Here is a 25,366-nt window from a genome sequence, read left to right on the forward strand (position 1 = left end):
GACCAACGCTGAATAAAGTTGTAAATAATGCTCTCCTGAGTGCATCTTTCGTTGTGCGAACTCTGCAAAGGGCGTGCACAAGTCCTCGGAATGTGGAAAGCTGTTTCTGAGGCTTGTGTCGCTAATCGACTGATACTGCGTTCCTACGGGAGGTTGATGGATCGTCCGAAGTCGACGTGGGGGCATGATGGCCTTTGTCTCCCTGGCAGTATCCCAACAGGGGTGACATCTAAACCAGAATGATAACTGCGATTTCTAACGTAACAAAAGGCATCGAGCGCTTCAGCCCAAAAGACTTTGGGCAGATTAGCATTGTGCAGATAAGTTTTAACCCCTGCCTGCAGGTCACGCTGCACAACTTCAACAAGCCCATTTTGCCAGGGACTTCGGGCACAAGATAACTCATGTGTAGTCCCCTGCGCTTCCAGGAAATTCTCAAAATCCTCAGAAACAAATTCCCCGCCCCGGTCAGTAAACAGGTTCTTAATTGGTTTGTTAAAATGCGTTTTTACCCAGTTGCAAAAAGCTCTGTACTTCTCAAATGCTTGGGACTTCTCAGCTATTGCATAAGTCCAACAATATCTACTATACTGGTCTATCAGGGTAAGCCAGTACTTTTTTTTTTTTTTGGTATAATATTTATTGAAATTTTACAAAAACATAAAAGAAATAAGAAAAGAAAAAGATAAAAAAAGAAAACATACAAAAATACACAAAAAAAGAAAAAAAGAAGAATAAAAATACAAAGTACAAAAAACGAATAGATACAAAAGAGTTAAAAACAAATCCATTTTTTGTAACTTTAAACTCATTAGCTTGTTTCCTTGACTTCCTCACACCTCCCCTTTTTGTATTCCCATTTAAATAATCAAATCAGCAAATCCTTACCCTCTTTCGTTTATCTTAACTCTATATCTTAACATATTATAACTCTATATTTTCATCCATTATCAACTCATTTTTGCATATTCTCATTAACTTTGTTGCTAATACCTCTTATTTTCAATCCAACATCATTTTTAATATTCATTAATTTTACAGTGTTTCTGAAGATAGTCTTTAAATTTCTTCCAATCTTCTTCCACCAACTCTTCTCCCAGGTCTCGGATTCTGCCAGTCATTTCCGCTAATTCCATATAGTCCATCACCTTCATCTGCCACTCTTCCAGGGTGGGTAAATCTTGTGTCTTCCAATACTTTGCAATGAGTATTCTTGCTGCTGTTGTTGCATACATGAAGAAAGTTCTATCCTTCTTTGGCACCAATTGGCCGACTATGCCCAGGAGAAAGGCCTCTGGTTTCTTCAGGAAGGTATATTTAAATACCTTTTTCATTTCATTATAGATCATCTCCCAGAAAGCCTTAATCTTTGGGCACGTCCACCAAAGGTGAAAGAATGTACCTTCATTTTCTTTACATTTCCAACATTTGTTATCGGGCAAATGATATATTTTTGCAAGCTTGACTGGTGTCATGTACCACCTGTATATCATTTTCATATTATTCTCTCTTAAGGCATTACATGCCGTAAATTTCGTACCGGTGGTCCAGAACTGTTCCCAGTCCGCAAACATAATGTTATGACCAATATCTTGTGCCCATTTAATCATAGCAGATTTAACCGTTTCATCCTGCGTATTCCATTTTAACAGCAAGTTATACATTCTTGAAAGTATCTTAGTTTTGGGATCTAACAATTCTGTTTCCAATTTTGATTTTTCCACCTGGAAGCCATTTTTTTTGTCCAAATTATAGGCCTCTCTTATTTGATAATAATGAAGCCAGTCTCGCACTTTATCTTTTAATTTCTCAAAACTCTGCAATTTCAATTTATCTCCTTCTTGTTCCAATATTTCCCAATATTTCAGCCATTTGGCCTCCATATTGAGCTTTTTCTGAGCCTTCGCTTCCATTGGTGACAACCACCTTGGGGTTTTATTTTCCAGTAAGTCTTTATATCTTATCCAGACATTGAACAATGCTTTCCTGACAATATGGTTTTTAAATGCTTTATGTGCTTTAACCTTGTCGTACCACAAATATGCATGCCACCCAAAAACATTGTTAAATCCTTCTAGGTCCAAAGTGTCCGTGTTCTCAAGAAGCAGCCAGTCTTTCAACCAGCAGAATGCTGCTGATTCATAGTAAAGTTTAAGGTCTGGCAGGGCAAATCCGCCTCTTTCCTTTGCATCAGTTAATATTTTAAATTTTATTCTGGGCTTCTTGCCTTGCCAGACAAATCTAGAAATATCTCTCTGCCACTTCTTGAAACAGTCCATCTTGTCCAAAATTTGCAATGATTGAAATAAAAATAACATTTTTGGCAATACATTCATCTTTATAGCTGCAATTCGACCCAACAAGGAAAGCTTCAAATTTGACCATATTACTAAGTCTTTTTTCACTTCTGTCCAACATTTCTCATAATTATCTTTAAATAAATTTAAGTTCTTAGCCATCATATTAACCCCCAGATATTTTACTTTCTTAACTAATGTTAAACCTGTCTCCTTCTGAAACCTCTCCTTCTCAATCGATGTTAAATTTTTCTCAAGAACTTTAGTTTTTGACTTGTTCAGCTTAAATCCTGCCACATGACCAAATTCTTGAATTAGTTCTAATACTCTTTTCGTACTAGATTCTGGCTCCTGTAACGTCAAAACTAGGTCATCTGCAAAAGCTTTCAATTTGTATTGTTTGGCTCCGACCTGGATACCTTTAATCAGACGGTCCCTTCTAATCATATTTAATAAAACCTCCAGGACTGAAATAAAAAGCAATGGGGAAATTGGGCAGCCTTGTCGTGTCCCTTTCTCTATCTTAAATTCCTCTGTCATCACATTATTGACTATTAGCTTAGCCTTTTGTTCTGAATAAATTGCACTTATACCATTTTCAAACCCTTGACCCACCCCCATCCCCCGAAGATTTTTCTTCATAAAATTCCAAGAAATATTGTCAAGGGCTTTCTCCGCATCTATAAAAATTAAAACTGCTTTAGTATTAATGTTCACTTGCAACTTCTCCAATATGTTAATTATGTTCCTCGTGTTGTCAGACAAATGTCTACCTGGGAGAAAGCCAGCTTGGTCCTTATGTATCTCTTCCACTAATACTTTTTTTAATCTATTAGCCAAAATATCAGCAAAAATTTTGTAATCCACATTGAGCAGGGATATGGGGCGTTAGTTCTTAAGCTGTGTCTTTTCAGACTCCGTTTTCGGTATAAGTGTAATGTAGGCTTCCTTCCACGACTCTGGTGCTTTTTTCCCCTCCAAAATTTCATTACAAACCTCCTTTAGTGGTTGAATTAACCAATCTTTCAAAGATCTATAGTATTTTGAGGTTAAGCCATCCGGCCCTGGAGATTTACCCAACTGCATATTCTGAATGGCACCTTCTACCTCCTGTTCTGTAATTTTGTAGTTCAGCATTATCTTATTTTCATGAGAGATTTTTTGTAATCCATTTGTTTTTAAAAATTGGTCTATATCAAACTCTTTCTGTGGCCCTTGTGTATATAACTCTTTAAAATACCTCTGGAAGCATTTTCTAATTTCCACTGGATTCTGAATGTTCTTTCCTTCCACTTCCAAATTTGTGATAGTGTTAAGTTTTTGTCTTTTTTTCATTTGCCAAGCTAACAATTTTCCACATTTATTAGCCGGTTCAAATGTCTTTTGTCTCATTTGTTTAATTTTCCATTCAATTTCTTGGTTCATCATCTTCATATATTGCACTTGATATAACTTTATGTCTCTCAGAATCTCTTGTGACTTTGGTTTCGCTCTTAGTTTCTTCTCACCCTCCTTTATTTTTTCTAAAATTTTATCTTTTTTCCATTTTGGGCTCTCTTCTTTATTGTATTCTGTTGGATCAGAAACCCCCTCATAACTGCTTTACTTGCGTCCCAGATTATTCTTTTTTCAGTAGTAGTATTCAAATTTATCTCAAAATAGTCTCTCAAGGTTTTTTGGGCCTTCTTGATAACCTCTTGATCTCTAAATAAGGTGTCATTCATCCTCCATCTGAAGGAACCGATTGGTGTTAGTTTCATCTCCATTTTCACAGCATTATGGTCGGAGCAAGTTTTTGGGCAAATTTCCACTTTTTGAGTCTTAGGTGCCAGTCCTCTGGTTATCCATATTTGGTCAATTCTTGTCCATGTCATTTTGGCTTCAGAGAAGAATGTTCCCTCTCTTCCTAGGGGGTTCTTAATTCTCCAAATGTCAATCAAGTCCATATTGTCAGTCAGTTCAAAAAAGGTTTTTGGTAGTCTGCCATCTTTAGTTACAATCTGTCTCTGCGACTTGTCCATATTTGTAGATACCACTCCATTCATATCTGCCATCATAATGATGTTGTGATCCATATAGTCTAACAATGTCTCGTGCAATTTCTTAAAAAATTCAGATTTTCCCTCATTTGGTGCATAAACTCCTACTATTAAAAATTTTTCTCCTTGTGATCGAATTTCGATTGCCACAAATCTTCCTTGATCATCTTTTAAAACAAATTTCGGTGACAGGCTCTCTTTGGTGTAAATTACAACTCCTCTCTTTTTAACCTTATCCGATGAAATAAACTCTTGACCCAATCTTTTATTAAACAATACTTTCCTGTGTAGCCTTATCACATGTGTTTCCTGTAAACAAATTAAGTCCAATTGTTCCTGTCAGGGGCTCAGGAGCAGGAGCACTGGGGAGAGAGGAAATGGAGAGCGAAGGGGAAGAATCCGAGGGCAGCGTAGGGGAGTATGACAGTGACCCGAGAGATTCCATGAGCTTCTCCAGCGAATCAGAAGATTCCCAGAAGGGGGCGCCAACGGTCAGGGCAAGGGGGGTCCCAGGGGGGACGCACCAGAAACAAGGAGCCAGAGGGGAACCCCAAAGCAGCAGCGGGGGATCAGGACCAGTTTCCCCACCAGAGCGTAGTGGGGGGGGAAGAGTCACATGTGTCAGGGCCAGCGTCTCCTCCAGCGGGGAGAGAAAGTGAGTCAGGGCTGACCACGCCTCCAACGGAGGGGAGGTCAGTTGCAGCTAGCCCCCCCAGAGGGGGAAGCAGTGACAGCAGCAGTGAAAAGGTCAGGAGGAAAGTTACTGGCTGGGCGCGCGCGCCAAGTTCAAATGTACAGGCGCGGGGGACAGCAGGAGACCCGGATGGGGAACCAGCTCCTAAAGCCCGCCGGAGGGAGGGGGAAGGCTCAGGGGATTCAGCGTCAGAAGAGTCTAGAAAGGGCGAGACCCCAACGGCCAGGCGGAACCAGAGGTGGAAGGAACAGAGGAAGAGGTGGAGTAAGGCGAGAGTCTTAAACTGGTGTCTGGGGGGAGGAGATTCAGATGGAGCATCAGCGATCTAGAGTTTGAGACGTAGAGCTGCACGCTCTGGAAGTGAAACTGAACTTCAATAAAGACTTTTGTACTTAACAACGAAGCAGCGTTGGTCCTTTGTGAGCTGGGACCTCGGGCAGCTCTGACAGTTCCTTTTTCAATAAATGAAAAACTTTCCTCCTCTTCTCCAGGGAGTTAAGTCCATGAATGTTCCAACTTAATAATTGCAGAGACATGGTGTATTTATTCTACTTTCCTCCAACTGCTCCCAGTAATTCCTCTTGTTCTGACGGTGGTATCACTTTTTCTAATTTGTCCAATCCCAAAGGTGGTGGTACTATGTCTAGTACTCCTGGTTTTAAAGCTCTTAGCTCTTCTAGAACTTCTTTTTGCAGGTCTTCTTCGTGGTCTCTCAGGAATTTTTCCTTGTCTTCCACTGATCTTATTTTGAACTTTTTCCCTTTAAAGGTAAAGGATAGGCCTTGAGGGAATTCCCATCTAAAAACAATTCTGTTACTTCTCAACAGGGCCACCAGATCTCCGTAGTTAGTTCTAAGATCCAATAAGTATTTCGGAATATCCTTGAATATCTCCACTCTTGAATCGTTTATTTCCACGGTCTTCTGGAAGTGCAGACTCAGTATTTTATCTCTCTCTTCTTTCGTTCGGAGGGTAACCAAACAGTCTCTCACCCTGTTCTTTCTCCCTCCTCTTCCAAGTCTAAAAGCACTTACTATCTTGAAATCTTGCTTAGCATCCAAATTCCAAAATTCTGCAAATTCCTGCGTAAGAAAGTCACTTAAACTGTCTTTTTCCAATTCAGGGACCGCCCTGATCCTCAGATTAGTCTGTTTTTCCTTAAGTTCGATCATAGACAGAAGCGACCGGTGGTCCTTTAGCTCTTTGCATATAGTTGGAATCTTTTCCTCTACAGCCAGCACTTTTTCCTTTGCTTCCTCAACTGCCTTTTGGTTCGAAGCGGATTCTTGCAACAGTCTTTCAATAGCTTCTGTATTTGAGTTCACCTTCTGCCCCAAATTGTTGATGCTAGTAGTATTTTGGTCAATTTTAGTAGTCGCTTCAGTAACTTGGTTACTTAATTTTTCCAAGGTTTCAAAATTTTTATTTAATACTGAAGTGAATCCCTCTTCAGTAGCCATTCCTTTAGACCCAACTTGTGCAGGATCTTTTCCTTGTGCAGGATCTTTTCCTTGTGATGCAGAAGGGGCAGATACAGATGCAGAGGCAGATATGGATGCTCTGCGCTGCTGCGTTACACTAGTCTGCTGCTGTCTAACCTTTCCTGATCTTGTTGTCTTTTCCTGAAGCAAGTCTGCCATGCCACTTTATCTAAGGATCTGAAAATCAAGGTCAATCCCACGGCCAAAACTTGTTTTGCTGTGGAAGTTTCCCAGGCCAGTCAAGAGTGGAAAATCCCCTGGCTAGTTGCAACAATTTCAAAGTTCCTCTAGGGGGACACAGTAACGATCAATGGTATTGCAATAGAGTCTCTTTTCCGATTTTCCAAAGTCCCCCTTCTACAAAAGAAAAAAGCAACAGTTCCAAGTCCAAAGTAACCCTCAGAGTAAAAGTGTCTCACTTGCAGAGTTAACTGTCACAAAGTTACATTGTCCATAAATAGTGTGATTCTCAGTACAGCAATTTTATTAATCTGGCAGTCCGTTCCCAAGGATTAAGTGGTGGTCTTTACTCCTTTTTCTCTCCACTTTTTTTGCAGGCAAAATACATTTTCTCCTCTTCCCTCCCCTCTCCTGCAATTCAGGGAGGGAAATCTTTTAATTTGACGTTAGGATTTAAGTCCTTTTAAACCCAGCTCTCCAGCGTTAGCTTGATCAGTCTTTGCTTTGATCTATATACAAAAAGGAAGGCGGACTTCCTGTTTGCGCCTTCCCGTTTCAGTGCCAAATTAATCCTATTTTCCTTAAATTCCCCGGTCTTTGAACTTGACCTACTCACGGGTAGTTGTTTGTTAGCCAAATTGTCCCAGGAAAAAGGTCAGCGCTCTCCGGCAACAGCTGTGCGGCTTCGCTCCACGGAAGAAGCAGTTGGCTCTCAGCACCGCGCCTATCTCCCCGTTTCGCTCCGGGACCCCTTGCGGGGTTCCCTCGCAGTTAGGGGGGCGCTGAAGGTGCCCGCTGAGTCCCACGAACACAGGCTTCTCCCGCCTGTAGTTTTCTAAGGGGTCCCCGCATCGCCGTCGCGACTAGACCCGATTTCCGTGGAGCTATTCCCTCACAGCTGGAGGGAATCCGCCATTACCGATGGTGCCGCCTCCGGAAGTCAGGGTAAGCCAGTACTTAGAACCCCCTAATGATGGTGGGAGTGGCCCAACTAAATCATAATGTACACGCTCAAATGGCTCAGTTACTTTCCTATCTGAGCACCTACCCTTGAGTGCAACCTTAATGTTATTCTTGCAACAGGATAGACATTGTATAAAGAATTTACATGGTTTTAAGTTTAGGCCATTAACAATATTCTTTGTCTTAATTACATCAGCAAAATTCAGATGTCCCAGAATTCTGTGTGCTTCATGGGCACACCCGGAATGTGGCCTTACATTCCTCAACCCCTGGCTTGACTGTGCTGCTCTGCAATTTATAGGCGATTGGGAGTAGGTGCAAAAATACAGTCTATATAAACCATCAGAGTCCTGGGCATACAATAGATGTTTGTTCCCATCGAAAAACTCACACATTGACTTTAAGAAATGCACAGTTATGCCTTGACGAGCAAAACATCTTACTGACAATAAATTGTCCACTGACGGGCAGTAAATGCAGTTCGCTATCGTAATGTTTAAAGAGTCAAGTTTAATAGTACCCCTGCCAAGCGACTGCAAGACTTGTGAATTGGCTAAATGTACATTACCAATTTCCTCTTCAAAAGAAATAAACAAGCTTCGATCATTGCAAATGTGCTGGGATGCTCCTGAGTCCACAATAAAAGACTTCCACTTGGCACCTTTAATTCTTTTACGATCTGTACTCCGAGCATGAAAAGCTCGCGGCTCGTTTCTGTCTTTACGGTACGATGTCGGCTGCTGGGCTGACGACCGTGACTGACGAACAGAAACAGACTTGGGAGTACTTTGCTTTCTTTTGGATCTGCAGTCCTTTGCAAAATGTCCCTGCTTATTGCAGAACCAATAACGCTTTGCAGCTTTAAATGCAGTCGTATCACCACAAGTTTGCATATGGCGTTCCTCATTGTTTCTGGAAATAGGAGTGCTTATGGCACAAGCCTCCCTTCTATCCAACTCGCCCATTAATCTTGCCGTTATCCCTTCCACAGTTAATTGTGCTGGTGGAACGGCAGATATCTGGCTAGCTACACCATCAAAGTCCTCATTAAGGGAACAAAGAATGATAAAAACATACTGAATATCAGGTATCTCTATGTCCCTTTGAATTAATTTGCAGCGTATTGCCTCCAGACGTCTCAAATGTGCTGCCAAATCAGATTTTGGAACAAGAAGGAGACAAATTGAAATTGCAGAGTTTTGAGAAACTAAAAGATAAAGTGTGAGACTGGCTTCATTATTATCAAATAAGGGAGGCTTACAATCTGGACAAAAAAATTGGCTTCCAGGTGGAAAAATCAAAATTGGAAACAGAACTGTTAGACCCCAAAACTAAGATACTATCAAGAATATATAACTTGCTGTTGAAATGGAATACTCAGGATTAAACGGTTAAATCTGCTATGATTAAATGGGCACAAGATGTTGGACATAACATTATGTTTGCTGACTGGGAACAGTTGTGGACCACCGGTATGAAATTTACGGCATGTAATGCCTTAAGAGAGAATATTATGAAAATGATATACAGGTGGTACATGACACCAGTCAAGCTTGCAAAAATCTACCATTTGCTCGATAATAAATGTTGGAAATGTAAAGAGAATGAAGGTACATTCTTTCACCTTTGGTGGACTTGCCCAAGGATTAAGGCTTTCTGGGAGATGATATATAATGAAATGAAAAAGGTATTTAAATATACCTTCTTGAAGAAACCAGAGGCCTTTCTCTTGGGCATGGTCGGCCAATTGGTGTTAAAGAAGGATAGAACTTTTTTAATGTACGTTACAACAGCAGCAAGAATACTCATTGCAAAGTACTGGAAGACACAAGATCTTCCCACCTTGGAAGAATGGCAGATGAAAGTGATGGACTATATGGAATTGGCGGAAATGACTGGCAGAATCCGAGACCAGGGAGAAGAGTCGGTGGAAGAAGACTGGAAGAAATTTAAAGATTATCTACAGAAACATTGTAAAATTAAGGAATGCTAAAATGATGTCGGAATGAAATGAAGCGGTTTTAGCAACAATGTTAAAAGGAGTATGTAAAATGGATTGTTAATAGATGAAAATATAAAGTTATAATATGTTAAGATAAAGAATTAAGATAAAAACAAAGAGGGAAAGGATTTGCTGAATTAACCATTCGAACTGGAATACAAAAAAGGGAGGTGTGAGGAGGTCAGGGAAACAAGTAAATGAAAGGCAAGACATGGAATGATGGATTTATTTTTAATTGTTTTTATTTCCTCTGTATTTTGTATCTTTTGTTTTCTTTTTTCTATCTCTTTATTACTTTTGTAATTTCTTTTGAAATTTTAATAAATATTATTTTTTTTTTAAAAAAAGTGTGCTGCCAAATCACCACCAGGCTGCAACTTGGTCTGGTACAGCTGCTTGAAAAACGTCAATGCGGACGCTGACTCTTTTCTAATATGCACTGCTGCAAGACTGTCCCACATTTCTTTGGCAGTTTTCTTATTTCTTATATAGACTACTTGCTGGTTGCTGACTGCCAAATTAATTATTGCCCTGGCTTTCGCATCTCCTTTTGACCAAGCATTAGTTACAGGGTCAGGAGGGTCATCAGTTACATAGGTCCATACTTCTCTAGAGGTCAAAAGCGCCTCCACCCGAAAAGACCATAAACTATAGTTCTCATCTGTTAGCTGTGGGAACACCAGAGCCTTCTTGGCTTCTGGAACCCGGTCAACCATTCTGGAACTCTTCCAGACCCACAGAAACTACACTAACAGGAGAAGGAGTTTTCAAACCTTTCTCAGAGTCCAAAAATATGCAGTCATCCACTCAGCAGCTGGGCCCATAACCAAAGATGTTAGCTATTTGCAGTATAGTAGCACTGCAGAGAGCTTGCTGGGGAGACCATGCATTAAAAAGGGACTCAAAAATAACTTAAACAAGGTTTTAATATCAAAAACAAAAACTCCTTATACACTAAATACATCATCAACAAACCAGACCCAACCACCAACTCATCCCCCAGGGTAATGGGAGAGCTAGGTGCTGCTCCTTATATACTACACCCAAATGCTGACACAGCCATTCAATGAATGACACAGCCATTCAACATTCAACCATTCAACATTCAACCATTCAACAGCCAGAACTGAGTTCCAGTGAGTTCTGGCTGGGGAAAAAGCCCTGGGGCAAGCCTAGGGTGGGCCACCTAAGCACAGCTCTCTTGCCCTGCGCCCCTCTGTCACCTTTGCTGACTGAAAGCATGCCAGACGGTTTTCTCTTGCTGGGCTCTGTGGGACGAGGGCTGACTGTGCATCTCTCTCTTTCCACCTCCTAGGTATCCCAGGATTTCCCCCTTCTTGGACAGCTGGTGGCGCTCTTGTCCCTTCACCTCGCAGACAACGTGAAGGAGATTGGCCTGCAGTCAGCGGAGGCCTTGTACCATCTCCATTACATCATGATAGCCAAAATGGGTGAGGGTGATGCTGGGAAATGGCTTGTTTCTTGTAAGCCGCAGGGTGGGAGATCTGTAGCCCTCCAGAGGCTGCTCCAACTCCCATCATCCCTGAGTGTTGCCCATGCTGGCTGCTGCTGGTGTTGATCCGGGAGTTCAGGAGGGCCAGGATTCGTGCCAGCACTGGCCTAACGCCAACACCCTGTTGGCCAGAGACGAGAGGGCAGTCTTGGGGGAGGGATTCACTGCTGAAGAAGATCAGAAAAGCCTTCTGGACCTGACCAGTGGCCCAGCCCAGCCCAGCATCCTGTTCCCACAGGGGTTGACCAGATGCCTGTGGGAATCCAGCAAGCAGAATTCAAGCTCTTTCTACTCCTGTACTTTGCTGCCTCTGACCATGGAGGCAGAGGATAGCCATCCTGGCTAATAGCCATGGGTAGCCTTCTCTTCCATGAATTTGCCTCATCTTCTTTGAAAGCCATCTTTGTCCGTGGCCATCAGTGCCTCCTGTGGCAGGGAGTTCCAGAGTTTAGCTGTGCACTGCAAGAAGAAGGACCATCCTGAAACTTCAGTTTCATTGGAGGTCCAGTTGTTCTCATGTTCTGACGGTGAGAGAGAAAGCTTTCTCTCTCCACTTTCTCCATGCCATACATTGTGTCTCCTCTTCCTCGCCATTTTTCTAAACGGAACCCCCCCCCAAATGCTGCAACCAGCTCCACAAGCACCCCAGTCCTTTTGGTTGCCCCCTTCTGAACCTTTTTCCCAGTTCTGAATTATAATTTTTGAGGTGAAATCGATAATTGTTTTTGTTGGTTCCAGTGGGAAAACTGGAGGTTTTGAGCAGGGAGCACTAATGCTGGGTTCTTTTGCATGCATATTCCAAAACCCGACCCTGCTTAGGTAAGGAACTGGAGAAGAGGAGGAATAAAAATAAGAAAGGCAACATGGTCAGATGGGTCCGAGAAGACTTCTTCATCCCTGGGCCCTCCCTCTTCCACTACCACATCGCAAAAGTGGCCAAGGTAGGGGTGGCTTTTTGTACTCTTTATTGCTAAGACCGCAGCCACTCCCAGTTAGCAAAGATTTGCTCACTCGGGCCAATGGGGCCCTGCCCCACCAACTTCAGCCTGCCCTCAGGCAGCCCACGCCTTCTAGGGATGAGGGAGAGATTCAGAGCAGTTCACACTGGAAGCCAAAGCTATCAAATCGAGGCTTTCAGAAACAATAGGAGAACTGAAACACAACCCGCCTTTGAAATTCACACGTCCTTGAATTTCGCAATGCCAAACAGTGTGTAAAAAAATCCATGCGTGAGCTATTAGTGTAAATAACATTCAGAAATGCATTGTATTAGAATAAATTGCTCAAAGACAAGTGCCCGGTAGCCTAAACTGCATGCAGAATTCTACTTATTGAAATTCTACCAGGTGCTGGGAGACCTAGGGTTCAGATCCCCACTCAGCCCTGAAACTCACGAGTCAGTCACAGTCTCTCAGTCTAACCTACCTCATGAGACTAAAACGGGGAGGAGAGAGAACCATGCATTGCCACCTTGGGCTCCTCAGGGCGGAAAAAGAATAGGAAAAGTTGACTCATTCAATACATCTTTCACAAGGCACTGCCAAGCCAATGAACTATGCCAACCTTGTGGTGGGTGTTTTTGTTGTATATTAAGAACTAAACACACAGCCAGCAGGTTCCCACCCAGTCTGTTTGGCATTGGTTATATAACGGATAGCCACTATTATTCACCCTCTCTGTTCCTGCGAGAATTTTTTTTTAATTTTCTAGTCTGATTTTAGATTGAACCTCTTCATGTTCCAATGTCATAACCAATTTAAGATGTGGATCGAAAATAGCAAGGCGTCACCTGACTTTTAGTTTTCTTTGTTGTAAAATCTTTCAGCTACTTAAATAAACACATAAACAGAATCACCGAATTGTAGAGTTGGAAGGGACGTGGGGGTCACTTAGTTCAACCCTCTCAAGGCAGAGTGGAGATGTCTTTCACTTGGTTTGTGAAGGCACCCTTGGACTACTGAAACGTGGTCAGAGTGTGGAGCAGAAGAAAACTCCCTCTTCTTTCTTCTTTGTGCCAGGCTTTTGGGGAGCACCTCAAGCCCAGCCAGATCAACGAAGTCGTGTTGAAGGCGATTGACAACCTGACAGTGGAAGACAGAGCCGTCTCTCAGGCTGCAGGAAAGCTCCTGAGGTCCTTCCTTGAGGAATGTGGGATGGAAATGGAGGACGTAAGGCTCAAAACGGAGGCAGGGGGAGCAGGTTTCCTCTAAATTAAACATTCTCTTCGGACTTAGAATTAGCTTGTTTCTGGGAAGTAAGAAGGCATTGTGTGGGAAGTAAGAAGAGCCAGTGTGGTGTAGTGGTTAAGAGCGGTAGTCTCGTAATCTGGGGAACCGGGTTCGCGTCTCCGCTCCTCCACATGCAGCTGCTGGGTGACCTTGGGCCAGTCACACTTCTCTGAAGCCTCTCAGCCCCACTCACCTCACAGAGTGTTTGTTGTGGGGGAGGAAGGGAAAGGAGAATGTTAGCCGCTTGGAGACTCCTTCGGGTAGTGATAAAGTGGGATATCAAATCCAAACTTCTTCAATTTCCGTGTCTGTGGCTCGCGCCTCTGTTTCCATCCTGCTGCAGTTTGGCTTCCAAAAATCAACCACCCTGTTTTTCATCTTGCTGTCTGCTTTGGTAGTATTTTAATTACATTATTCCACCCTGTTCATTTCAGTGCAAAGGAAACACAATGTGTACAACACTGAGGTCAATTAATAAAACTTTGCTATGATCAAAATGATCACCCTCCCAAAACTAACCTACCTATTCCAAACCCTCCCAATCTGGATTCCCCCAACACAACTCCACAGATGGCAGAGAAAACTACACTCTTTTATCTTCTCACATAAAAAACCAAAAATAAGCCCCAAATACCTGCACCTCCCCACCTCAGAAGGAAGATGGGGAATCCCCAACATAGAAGCATATTACATTGCCAGCCAAATACTCCATATAATCCCATATATACTAGAAGATGAGACAAAACAATGGGTGCACCTAGAGAGGGACATAATTGAAAATACCAACCCCATCCCCACTAATCCCCCTGCCGTACCACCCATTATTCCACCATGCAGCACAAAACCTCCAAATAAAAACCTGGCAAACCAAAGGCTTATATCGCCTAATAGACTTCTGTAAAAATAACAAACCTTTGTCAACACAAGAAATACAAGACAAACTAGAAGACACCCAAATGCCCTGGTTAACACAACACCAATTACATGCCCTCTTAAACAATCCAACAGTAAAATCAGCAGCAACTAGGCCCCTGATAACCTTTGAAAACCTCCTCCTAACAACAAAGGGAAACGGTAAAAGGATGGTATCCGCAATATACAAAATACTACTCCAAAATCCCACAAACCCCCTAGACGCAATCAAAAAACAATGGGAGAATGACATAGGCTATGAGATTAACCCCACTCAATGGATCAGAATGTGGTCTAACCCCCCCCTTTAAATCCATATCAACGAAAAGAACTCACTCTGAAACTCACCTACAGGTGGTACCTAAGACCAAGAAAACTAGCGCTAATACGCCCAGGAACCTCACCAAAATGCTGGAGAGGGTGCACCTCCACAGGCACATACCTCCACATGTGGTGGGAATGCCCCAAAATCCAACTATTCTGGACAACAGCCATACGAGAAATATGTAAAATAACTAAGCAAGTACTAGACATCACCCCAGAACTGGCCCTACTAAACATCTTCCAAGACAACAATGCCCACTTACACCACAAAGAACTCATAACCCACCTACTTTCAGCAGCCAGAAACACCATAACCAGACACTGGAGAGACCTGTCAGGAGTAAGCATGGACCAATGGTACCAAATAGTATGGGAAACAGCCCTACTAGAAAAATTAACCAATAAACTGAAACTGACACGGGGACAAACAGAAGAAGACGCCTTTATCCTGGTATGGCTCCCCTTTATCACAAACACAGCCCAAAAAGACAATGACAATAATCCACCAACAGCATACAAATCAATATGGCTAACCTGATCCAAAACACCCACTCACCCCACTCACACACGAAAACAAAGATCACCACAGCCAATCACAAACAAACAACCACACCCTAGGCCAACCCCAACCTCTCTCACCACCAAAGGAACACAAGTGAACAGCAGAGAACCGGCACGAGTAACGCTGACACCAAACCCTACATACATTAAGCCAAATAGAAACAGGTTCAGCACACTTTCTCTTTTTATATATATATATAATATTTATTAAAGTTTAGGAATTTATATAAAACAGAATAAACAGAACAGTAAAAACAAAAACAATAACAATACATACAATCCAAAAAAGAAAACACACACATACAAAACAGGTATAATTTCCATCCCTTATATTCATAAAACTTACTTTCCCGACCTCCTCATACCTCCCCTTTCTGTATTCCATTCTCTAATTAAGTCAATTCAGCAAATCCTTTCCCTAATTTCTATGTACTTTTTAACCTTTCTTTTCTTAACCACATAATCATTACAGCTTTTAACTCCTTAATTTCTAAATCAACATCGTTCTAGCCTTCAATAATTTTACAATGTTTCTTAAGATAGTCCTTAAATTTCTTCCAATCTTCTTCCACCGTCTCTTTTCCCTGGTCTCGGATTCTGCCGGTCATTTCTGCCAGTCCCATATAGTCTATCACTTTCATCTGCCATTCTTCCAAGGTGGGTAGATCTTGTGTCTTCCAATACTTTGCGATGAGTATTCTTGCTGCTGTTGTAGCATACATAAAAAAAGTTCTGTCCTTCTTTGGCACCAATTGGCCGACCATACCCAGGAGAAAGGCCTCTGGTTTCTTCAAGAAGGTATGTTTAAATACCTTTTTCATTTCATTATAAATCATTTCCCAGAAAGCCTTAATCCTTGGGCAAGTCCACCAAAGGTGAAAGAATGTACCTTCAGTCTCTTTACATTTCCAACACTTATTATCAGACAAGTGGTAAATTTTTGCGAGCTTAACTGGAGTCATGTACCACCTATAAATCATTTTCATAATATTTTCTTTCAAGGCATTACATGCCGTAAATTTCATACCGGTGGTCCACAACCGTTCCCAGTCCTTGAACATAATGTTATGACCAATATCTTGTGCCCACTTGATCATAGCTGATTTAACTATTTCATCCTGTGTATTCCATTCCAACAGCAAGTTATACATTTTTGACAAATTCTTAGTTTTGGATTCTAATAGTTCTGTCTCCAGTTTTGATTTTTCCACCTGGAAGCCAATTTTCCTGTCTGACTTAAAGACCTCCATTATTTGGTAGTAATGGAGCCAATCTCTCACTTTATCTTTCAATTTCTCATAACTCTGCAATTTCATTACATCCCCTTCTTGCTCCAAAATTTCCCAATATTTCGGCCATTTAGACTCCATATTAAGTTTTTTCACAGCCTTTGCCTCCATTGGGGACAACCACCTGGGAGTTTTGTTCTCCAGCAGGTCTTTATACCTAATCCAGACATTATACAGTGCTTTCCTGACAATATGGTTTTTAAAAGCTTTATGAGCTTTGACCTTGTCATACCACAAATATGCATGCCACCCAAAAATATTATTGAACCCTTCTAGATCCAAGATATCTGTATTCTCAAGAAGTAGCCAGTCTTTCAACCAGCAAAAAGCCGCTGATTCATAATAAAGTTTAAAATCTGGCAGGGCAAATCCCCCCCCCCTTTCTTTTGCATCAGTTAATATCTTAAATTTTATCCTGGGCTTTTTGCCCTGCCAGACAAATTTTGAAATATCTTTCTGCCACTTCTTGAAACAGTCCATCTTGTCAACAATTTGCAATGTTTGAAACAAAAATAACATTCTAGGCAATACATTCATCTTTATAGCTGCAATTCGACCCAACAAGGAAAGCTTCAATTTTGACCAAATTTCTAAATCTTTTTTTACCTCTGTCCAGCATTTTTCATAATTATCTTTAAACAAATTCACATTTTTAGTTGTCATATTGCTCCCCAAGTATTTCACTTTCTTAACCACAGTTAAACCTGTCTCATTCTGAAACTTCTCCCTTTCCATAGGTGTTAAGTTTTTTTCCAATACCTTAGTTTTGGATTTATTCAATTTAAATCCTGCAACCTGGCCAAAATCTTGAATTAGTTCTAAAACCCTTTTAGTACTAGATTCTGGCTCTTGTAACGTAAGTACCAAATCATCTGCAAATGCTCTCAATTTGTATTGTTTAGCTCCGACCTGTACTCCCTTAAACAACTGGTCCTTTCTAATCATATTCAGCAAGACTTCCAGGACTGATATAAAAAGTAATGGAGAGATTGGGCACCCCTGACGTGTCCCTTTTTCTATCTTAAACTCTTCCGTAACCATATTGTTTACAATTAACTTTGCTTTCTGCTCTGAGTATATTGCACCTATACCATTTTCAAATCCTTGGCCTACCCCCATCCCCTGAAGATTCTTCTTCATAAAACTCCAAGAAATATTGTCAAAGGCTTTCTCCGCATCCACAAATATCAAAACTGCTTTAGTATTTATGTTCACTTCTAGCTTTTCCAAAATGTCTATTATATTCCTTACATTATCTGACATATGCCTTCTCGGGAGAAAGCCCGCTTGGTCCCTGTGAATCTCCTCCATCAAAACTTTTTTCAGTCTCTTAGCCAGAATATCAGCAAAAATTTTGTAATCCACATTTAGTAACGAAATAGGGCGGTAGTTCTTAAGTTGGTTCTTTTCAGTCTCAGTCTTTGGTATAAGTGTAATATAAGCTTCTTTCCACGTTTCTGGTGCCTTTTTCCCCTCCAAAATTTCATTACAAACTTCCTTCATAGGTTGTAATAGCCACTCCTTTAACATTTTATAGTATCTGGAAGTAAGCCCATCCGGTCCCGGAGACTTGCCCAGTTGCATATTTTGAATGGCACCTTCTATTTCCTGTTCAGTTATTTTCTGGTTCAAACCTATTTTACTTTCATAAGAATTTTTTTGTAATCCGTAAGTCTTGAGAAAATTGTCTATATCTGTCTCTTTCTGTGGCCCTTGTGTATATAATTGTTTAAAATATCTCTGGAAGCAGTTTCTAATCTCATTTGGCTTATATACATTCTTTCCTTTCACTTCTAGATTTGTAACCGTATTTAATTTTTGTCTTTTCTTCATTTGCCAAGCCAATAGTTTGCCGCATTTATCTGCTGATTCAAATGTCTTTTGTCTCATTTGTTTAATTTTCCATTCTATTTCTTGATTCATCAGCTCCATATATTGTGTTTGATACAATTTGATTTCTCTCAAAATCTCTTTGGACTTTAGTTTTGATCTTAGTTTCTTTCCCCCTTCTTTTATCTTCTCCAAAATCTTGTCTTTTTTCTCATTTTGGCTTCTCTTTTTTATTGCATTTTGTTGTATCAGAAATCCTCGCATAACGGCTTTACTTGCGTCCCAGATTACTCTTTTTTCCACATTAGTGTTCATGTTTATTTCAAAATAATCTCTCAAAGTTTTTTGGGCCTTTTTGTACACTTCTTCCTCTCTAAATAAGGTGTCATTCATCCTCCATCTAAAGGATCCAGTTGATATTTGCTTCATCTCCATTCTTACTGCATTGTGGTCGGAGCAGGTTTTTGGGCAGATTTCCACTTTCTTTATCTTTGATGCCATTCCTCTAGTAACCCAGATTTGGTCGATTCTGGTCCATGTCATTTTGGCTTCAGAAAAGAAGGTTCCCTCTCTCTCAAGAGGATTCTTTGTTCTCCAAATATCAATCAAGTCCATATTGTCAGTCATTTCACAAAAAGTTTTTGGTAATCTTCCATCCTTAGTGAGTACCTGTCTTTGTGCTTTATCCATATTAGTAGATACTACTCCATTCATGTCTCCCATCAAAATAAGATTATAATCCATATAGTCCAACAAAATCTCATGCAACTTCTTAAAGAATTCAGATTTCCCCTCGTTCGGTGCATAAATTCCTACGGCTAAAAAATTCTCTCCTTGGATTTGAATTTCAATTGCCAGGAATCTTCCTTGTTCATCTTTAAAAACAAATTTCGGTAGTAATTTTTCCTTTGCATATATCACAACTCCTCTTTTTTTAACTTTGTCTGATGAAATAAATTCTTGACCCAATCTTTTATTCACCAATATTTTCCTTTGTAACCTCGTCACATGTGTTTCTTGTAAACAGATCAAATCCAGTTGTTCTTTCTTCAATATATGAAAAACAGCTTTCCTCTTTCGAGGCATATTCAAGCCATTACAATTCCAACTTAGAAGTTGCAGAGCCATGATGAGACTATTTACTTATTCCTGTTGCTCCAAGTAGTTGTTCTTCCTCTGTCGATGGTTTCAAACCAAATGACAAGTTCGATATGTCTGATATATCCAGTGTTCCTTTTCCCAATGATGTCAGTTCCTGCCCGGAATCCACCTCCTTCTGTAGATCCTCTTCGTGGTCTCTCAGGAATTTGTCTTTATCACTCAATGTTCTTATTCTTATCTTCCTTCCTCTGTATTTGAAAGATAGGCCTTGTGGAAATTCCCACCTGAAGAATATTTTGTTTTTCTTCAATAAAACGACCAGATCTCTGTAGTAGGTTCTTACGTCCAAAATGTGCTTCGGAATATCCTTAAAGATCTCCACGTAAGAATTTTCAATCTCCAGGGTTTTTTGATAGTGCAGATTCAAAATTTTATCCCTTTCTTCCTTTGTCCTTAATGTTATTAAGCAGTCTCTTGCCTTATTCTTCCTTTGTCTTGTACCAAGCCTAAATGCACTCACTATCTTAAATTCTTCCTTCTCCAGGCCCTGTTGCCAAAAGTCCAAAAATTCTTTTGTCAGGAAGTCCACCAAGTTATCTTTCTCACTTTCCGGAACCGATCTTATCCTTAAATTCCTCTCTTTTCTCTGCAGTTCAATCATAGACAAAGTCAGATCATGATCCTCCAATTTCCTGATGACCGGTGGTATCCTCTCTTGGGTGAGAACCGCTATTTCCTTTGCTTCCTCTGCAATCTTTCGAGTTGTGGCCGAGTCCTCCAAAAGTCTTACAATAGTCTCTGTGTTGGAATTTACCTTCTTTCCCAATTCATCAATACTTTTCGTGTTCAGATCAATTTTTGCTGAGATCTCAGCCACTTGTTTATTAGTTTCCTGAATTTGTTTATTAGTTTCCACAACTTGTTTACTTGTCTCTGTTCCCTGCTTCGTTAAATATTCCAAAGATACATTAATCTTGCCAAGTGCTTGTGCTAAAGCGTCTTCTGCTGACATAACTTTTGGTTTAGTTTGAGAGGCAGCAGCTGTGCCCGTGCCTCCGGATGTTGAAGCTCTCCGCTGGTGGGAAAAATCAGTCTTGTATTGTCTGCCTGATCTTAAACTTCTTTCTTCAGACTTCCCCTTTTCTTTATCCATAACACTCTCATTCAGAGCCAAGGTCACGTCTTACTCTTGTACTTTGTTTTGAGAAGGAAATTTCCACTGGCTCTCACTCTGGTGGCTTGATTGTTATTGTAACAACAAAGTCTCCACTAGGGGGAAAAGTTCCAGCTTCACTTTGTAACTTTATAACCAATATCTCTTAAAAGCCCCCTTTTTTCCAATTAGCCACAGTTTCAAATTTATTTTCAATGCTATTTTATATATAAGTCCATTCAAAGACACTGTATCTTTACATAAAGTTACTGTTGTAAACAGTCCCAATGTATTGACAGTCCACCATTCAGTTTCCATGTCAAGGCAGTCCGACTCCAGAGATCAAAGCAGCGGACGTTCTTTTTAAGCGTTCCTTTCTTACAGGCATAAAAAGTTCAATTTCCACCCCCCTCCGCTCCTGTCAAACGTTGGGGGGAAATACTCTTCCAAACGATGGATTACTAGTTCCAAAAAAATATTCCCTCTTAAGTTACAGCTTTCAGTCTCTTTGCTTCAGGTTATTTACACAACGGGGAGGCAGACTTCCTTTTTGTACCTTTCCCGTGCAGTACCAAATTTCTTCCCAATTTTGTTTCAAATTAAGCCCGTTATTACTACTAATGAGTAGTTGCTTTAAAGTCCAAATTTCAGAGAAGAAATCAGCGCTCTCCGATCATGGCAATGCGGCTTCACTCAGCAGGCTTTGTCAGCGACCCTCAGCACCGCGCCGTTCTCCCGCTGCCGCTCCAAAGCCTTTAAAAAGGCTTCTTTGCGGTTTTGGGGGGGCGCAAAAGGTGCCCGCCGGATCTCTTCGCTCACAGGCTTCCGCGCCTGTGATTTTTTAGGGTCCCCGCTTCGCCGTTGCGACAGGACCCGAACCCGCGGAGCAGGCTTCCCCCGGAGCTCGGGGGAAAGTCTGCCATTAATCGCCGGCGCTGACTGGAAGTCCTCCAGGTTCACCACACTTTCTCATCCTGGTCTTCTTTAATCTTCTTCCAGCTGCCTATGGTTGTGAAGGAGATTTACAACCATCTCCACCAGATCCCCGACACCCGCACTAAGGAAGAGACGCTTTCGGCTATTGTCAGCCTAGCCACCAAGCGCCTACAGCCGGTCGTAGACAGCCTGTTGGACTGCTCGATGGAGTGTGATGAGTAAGTTTTTGTGATGTGAAAATGGGGAGGGGTAGATTTAAGGGGTTTCTTAATTTATATTTATTTATATTTGTCAGGGACTCAGGAGCAGGAGCACTGGGGAGAGAGGAAATGGAGAGCGAAGGGGAAGAATCCGAGGGCAGCGTAGGGGGTATGACAGTGGCCCGAGAGATTCCATGAGCTTCTCCAGCAAATCAGAAGATTCCCAGAAGGGGGCGCCGATGGTCAGGGCAAGGGGGGTCCCAGGGGGGACGCACCAGAAACAAGGAGCCAGAGGGGAACCCCAAAGCAGCAGTGGGGGATCGGGACCAGTTTCCCCACCAGAGCGTAGTGGGGGGGAAGAGTCACATGTGTCAGGGCCAGCGTCTCCTCCAGCGGGGAGAGTGAGTGAGTCAGGGCTGACCACGCCTCCAACGGAGGGGAGGTCAGTTGCAGCTAGCCCCCCCAGAGGGGGAAGCAGTGACAGCAGCAGCAGTGAAACGGTCAGGAGAAAAGTTACCGGCTGGGCGCGCGCGCCAAGTTCAAATGTACAGGCGCGGGGAACAGCAGGAGACCCGGATGGGGAGCCAGCTCCTAAAGCCCGCCGGAGGGAGGGGGAAGGCTCAGGGGACTCAGCGTCAGAAGAGTCTAGAAAGGGCGAGACCCCAACGGCCAGGCGGAACCAGAGGCGGAAGGAACTGAGGAAGAGGTGGAGTAAGGCTAGAATCTTAAATTGGTGCCAGGGGGGAGGAGACTCAGACGGAGCATCAGCGGTCTGACAGTTGAGACGTAGAGCTGCGCGCTGCGGCTCTGGAAGTGAAACTGAACTTCAATAAAGACTTTTGTACTTAACAACGAAGCAGCGTTGGTCCTTTGTGAGCTGGGACCTTGGGCAGCTCTGATGATATTGAATTTCGTATTTGCAAAAAATTGTGCTCCGAGTTGTGGTTTCTTTCTTTGCTAATGTATGTGCAATATAAAGAAAATATCAAAGGCCTGACTTTTTTTAAGAAAAGGAAAAAGGAAAAATTCTGTTTTGAAAAATTGCAGAAGTGCCGCAACAATCTGGAAGTCGTTGGTCACCGATCCGTATTCCAGCGTCAAGCTGCTGAGACCCCTCCTGAAAAGGCTGCAGGATGAAGACCCCAAAGCGGAAGTCACTTCCAGGCGACGCAGCACTTCTCAAATGCCAATGGCGGTACAAAACCACTCAGTTTCTCTCTCCTGGATTGTTTTGAATGGGAGCTGGATGGGGCTGGGGGCTTCTTGCTGGGAGGGGGGTGCATCTTAATAAGTGGTCCATCCTGTGAGCACCTGCTTTGTATGCAGAAGGGCCCCAGCATCTCCATGTCGGGGAGTCCCTCGCCTGAAACCCTGGACAGCCACTGCTAGTCAGTGTAGACAACACTGAGTGAGATGGACCGGGGCTCTGAGTCGCGTCTGAGATCTTGATCTGACGATGACCTCTGCTGAATGCCGTTCTCCTGTCCTTGTCCCTCCAGGCTACCAACGCTCTGTGTCATATCCTGTCGTTGCCTGAGGCTGCAGGTATCCTGAAGAGCAAGTTCCACCACCTGCTGTTTGCACTTAGCACTCGGATCTGTTTTGTCCATGAGGCGAGAAGAAGAGGTTCGAGGGCGACAAGTCTAATCCCGGAGCCCTCTTCGCATCTCGATCCGCTGACGTAAGGGACCTGGGGGGGCCCTCCCTTCTCTCTCTGACCCATAGCGGTGATGGCTCAGCCCTCCCCCAAGAGATAGGCTTCATTTGGACAAGGAGGTTCTGCTTAGGTTAGATAGCTAGGAGACCCAGGCTTCCCCAACCCCTGTGCTCTTCAGTCGCTTTGGACCACAACTCCCACCAGCCCCAGCCAGCACAACTGGACTGAAGATGGGAGTTGTAGCCCAAAACATCTGAAGGACCCTAGGATGGGAGAGGATGTTGGAGACTCTCCCGTACGATGGGCTGATTTGGGTGTGGTGGACTCACGTGTCATGAAACCTTAAGTCTCCATCACAGCCGAAAGGTTGCCGCTTGTGCTGGAAACATGGGGGAGGCTGCAGGGGGTGATGGTTGGGGTTGGACTGCAAGATGTCAAGGACCTAAAACTCCCCAGATGAACCTACCCAGACCTTGCGCTCATCATCGGAAGCCCCTCTTCACGTGCCTCCTCCACACAAGAAGGGGCCTTTTCTGTGGTGGCTCCCCATTAGTGGGTTGCTCTCCTCAGGGAGGCTTGCCAGGTGCATTTATTCTGTATTTTGTGCTTTTTAACTTGCATTTTTATGTTGTGAACTGCCCGGAGATCTACGGGTGAAGGGCAGTATACAAATTTTTAAAATATAATATTCTTAATTCCTTCACTTGACTCAGGACCGCTGTGCAGGCCCTGAAACAACTGATTGGGCGTGTTGAATACCTTGACGAATTTGAGGTTTTGGGCTGCTGGGATATGCTGTCAAGTCCAGAAAGCTTTTTCGAAGGCATTCGTCTTCTGGCAAGGTAAGAAGGTGAAAAGGACTGGCAGGTGAGGCATGAAGAGCAAGGCCTGCTTTCTGGGGAAATGGGGATAAACTTCTTATTTATTTCAGAAAATGTACCATATTGTTCACTCTATAAGACGCAATTTTCCCCTCCTAAAAAGTAAGGGGAAATGTGTGTGCGTCTTATGGAGCGAATGCAGGCGGGAGGCTCTGCTCAGCGTTCAAGTACAGTGGTGCCTCGCAAGACGAAATTAATTTGTTCCGCAAGTTTTTTCTTCTTGCGAGTTTTTCATCTTGCGAAGCACGGTTTCCCATAGGAATGCATTGAAAATCAATTAATGCGTTCCTATGGAGACCACTTGCCAGGCTGGCGGTGCGGAAAAGGGCTTTTCTCCCCACTGCAAGCCTTCAGGACAGGTACGGGAACAGAGGGGAAGGCGCGCAGCGCTTCTCCTCTGTTCCCGGGGCTTGCGGTGGGAGGAGGGTTTTTCCTCCCCACCGTCAACATTCAGAACAGCATTCTGAATGTTGGCGGTGGGAAGGAAAACCCTCCTCCCACCGCAAGTCTTCAGGACAGCCATCCGAAGGCTGGCGCGGGGAGAAGGTCTCTCCGCCCCACCGCCAGCCTTCGGAGCAGCCTTCCGAAGGCTACCGGTGGGGCCGAGAGACCTCCTCCCGCCGCCAGCCTTCGGAGCAGCCTTCTGAAGGCTGCCGGTGGGGCGGAGAGAGGAGGTCTCTCCGCCCCACCGCCAGCCTTCGGAGGAGGTCCGAGGACAGTGGGGAAGACGCGCTGCGCTTCCCCGCTGTCCTGGAGATTTCCCTATGGGCTTTCGTCTTGCGAAGGAAGCCCATAGGGAAATTCGTTTTGCGAAGCGCCTCCAAAACGGAAAACCCTTTCGTCTAGCGGGTTTTTCGTCTTGCGAGGCGTTCGTCTTGCGGGGCACCACAGTAACCTGGTGGTGGTGGTTGTTGTGCAGGAACGCTGAGCGGTTCTTCCTGCCAGCTTCAGGCTTGTGAATCCTTTGTCTCTTACTCTTATGTTTCAGGACCTTGTTCACCTCCTCAACTGAACAGTACAAGAGGATTGCCCGATTGGCACGCGAATATATGTGCTGTCCAAACAATAAGAAGAGAGCCATCGGCATGGCGTTTTACTTGGAGGTAGGAACTGGAAAAAGGGAAT

General features: G+C 43.0%; 1 protein-coding gene across 1 annotated transcript in view; it reads left to right on the forward strand.

Annotated features, from left to right (window-relative positions):
• The window catches only part of LOC128398541 (uncharacterized), a 73,551-nt gene extending 51,765 nt beyond the window's left edge, over window positions 1-21,786 (forward strand). Inside the window, exons 12-15 of the mRNA XM_053359768.1 lie at window positions 10,972-11,107; window positions 11,989-12,110; window positions 13,188-13,337; window positions 21,567-21,786. Of these exons, the coding sequence (XP_053215743.1) occupies window positions 10,972-11,107; window positions 11,989-12,110; window positions 13,188-13,337; window positions 21,567-21,725 (567 nt within the window). The 3' untranslated portion in view covers window positions 21,726-21,786. The remainder of the gene's footprint in view (window positions 1-10,971; window positions 11,108-11,988; window positions 12,111-13,187; window positions 13,338-21,566) is intronic.
• Window positions 21,787-25,366: the final 3,580 nt, after the last annotated feature.

Source organism: Podarcis raffonei, chromosome 12, assembly GCF_027172205.1.
Source record: "Podarcis raffonei isolate rPodRaf1 chromosome 12, rPodRaf1.pri, whole genome shotgun sequence".
NCBI classification, from domain to species: Eukaryota; Metazoa; Chordata; class Lepidosauria; order Squamata; family Lacertidae; genus Podarcis; species Podarcis raffonei.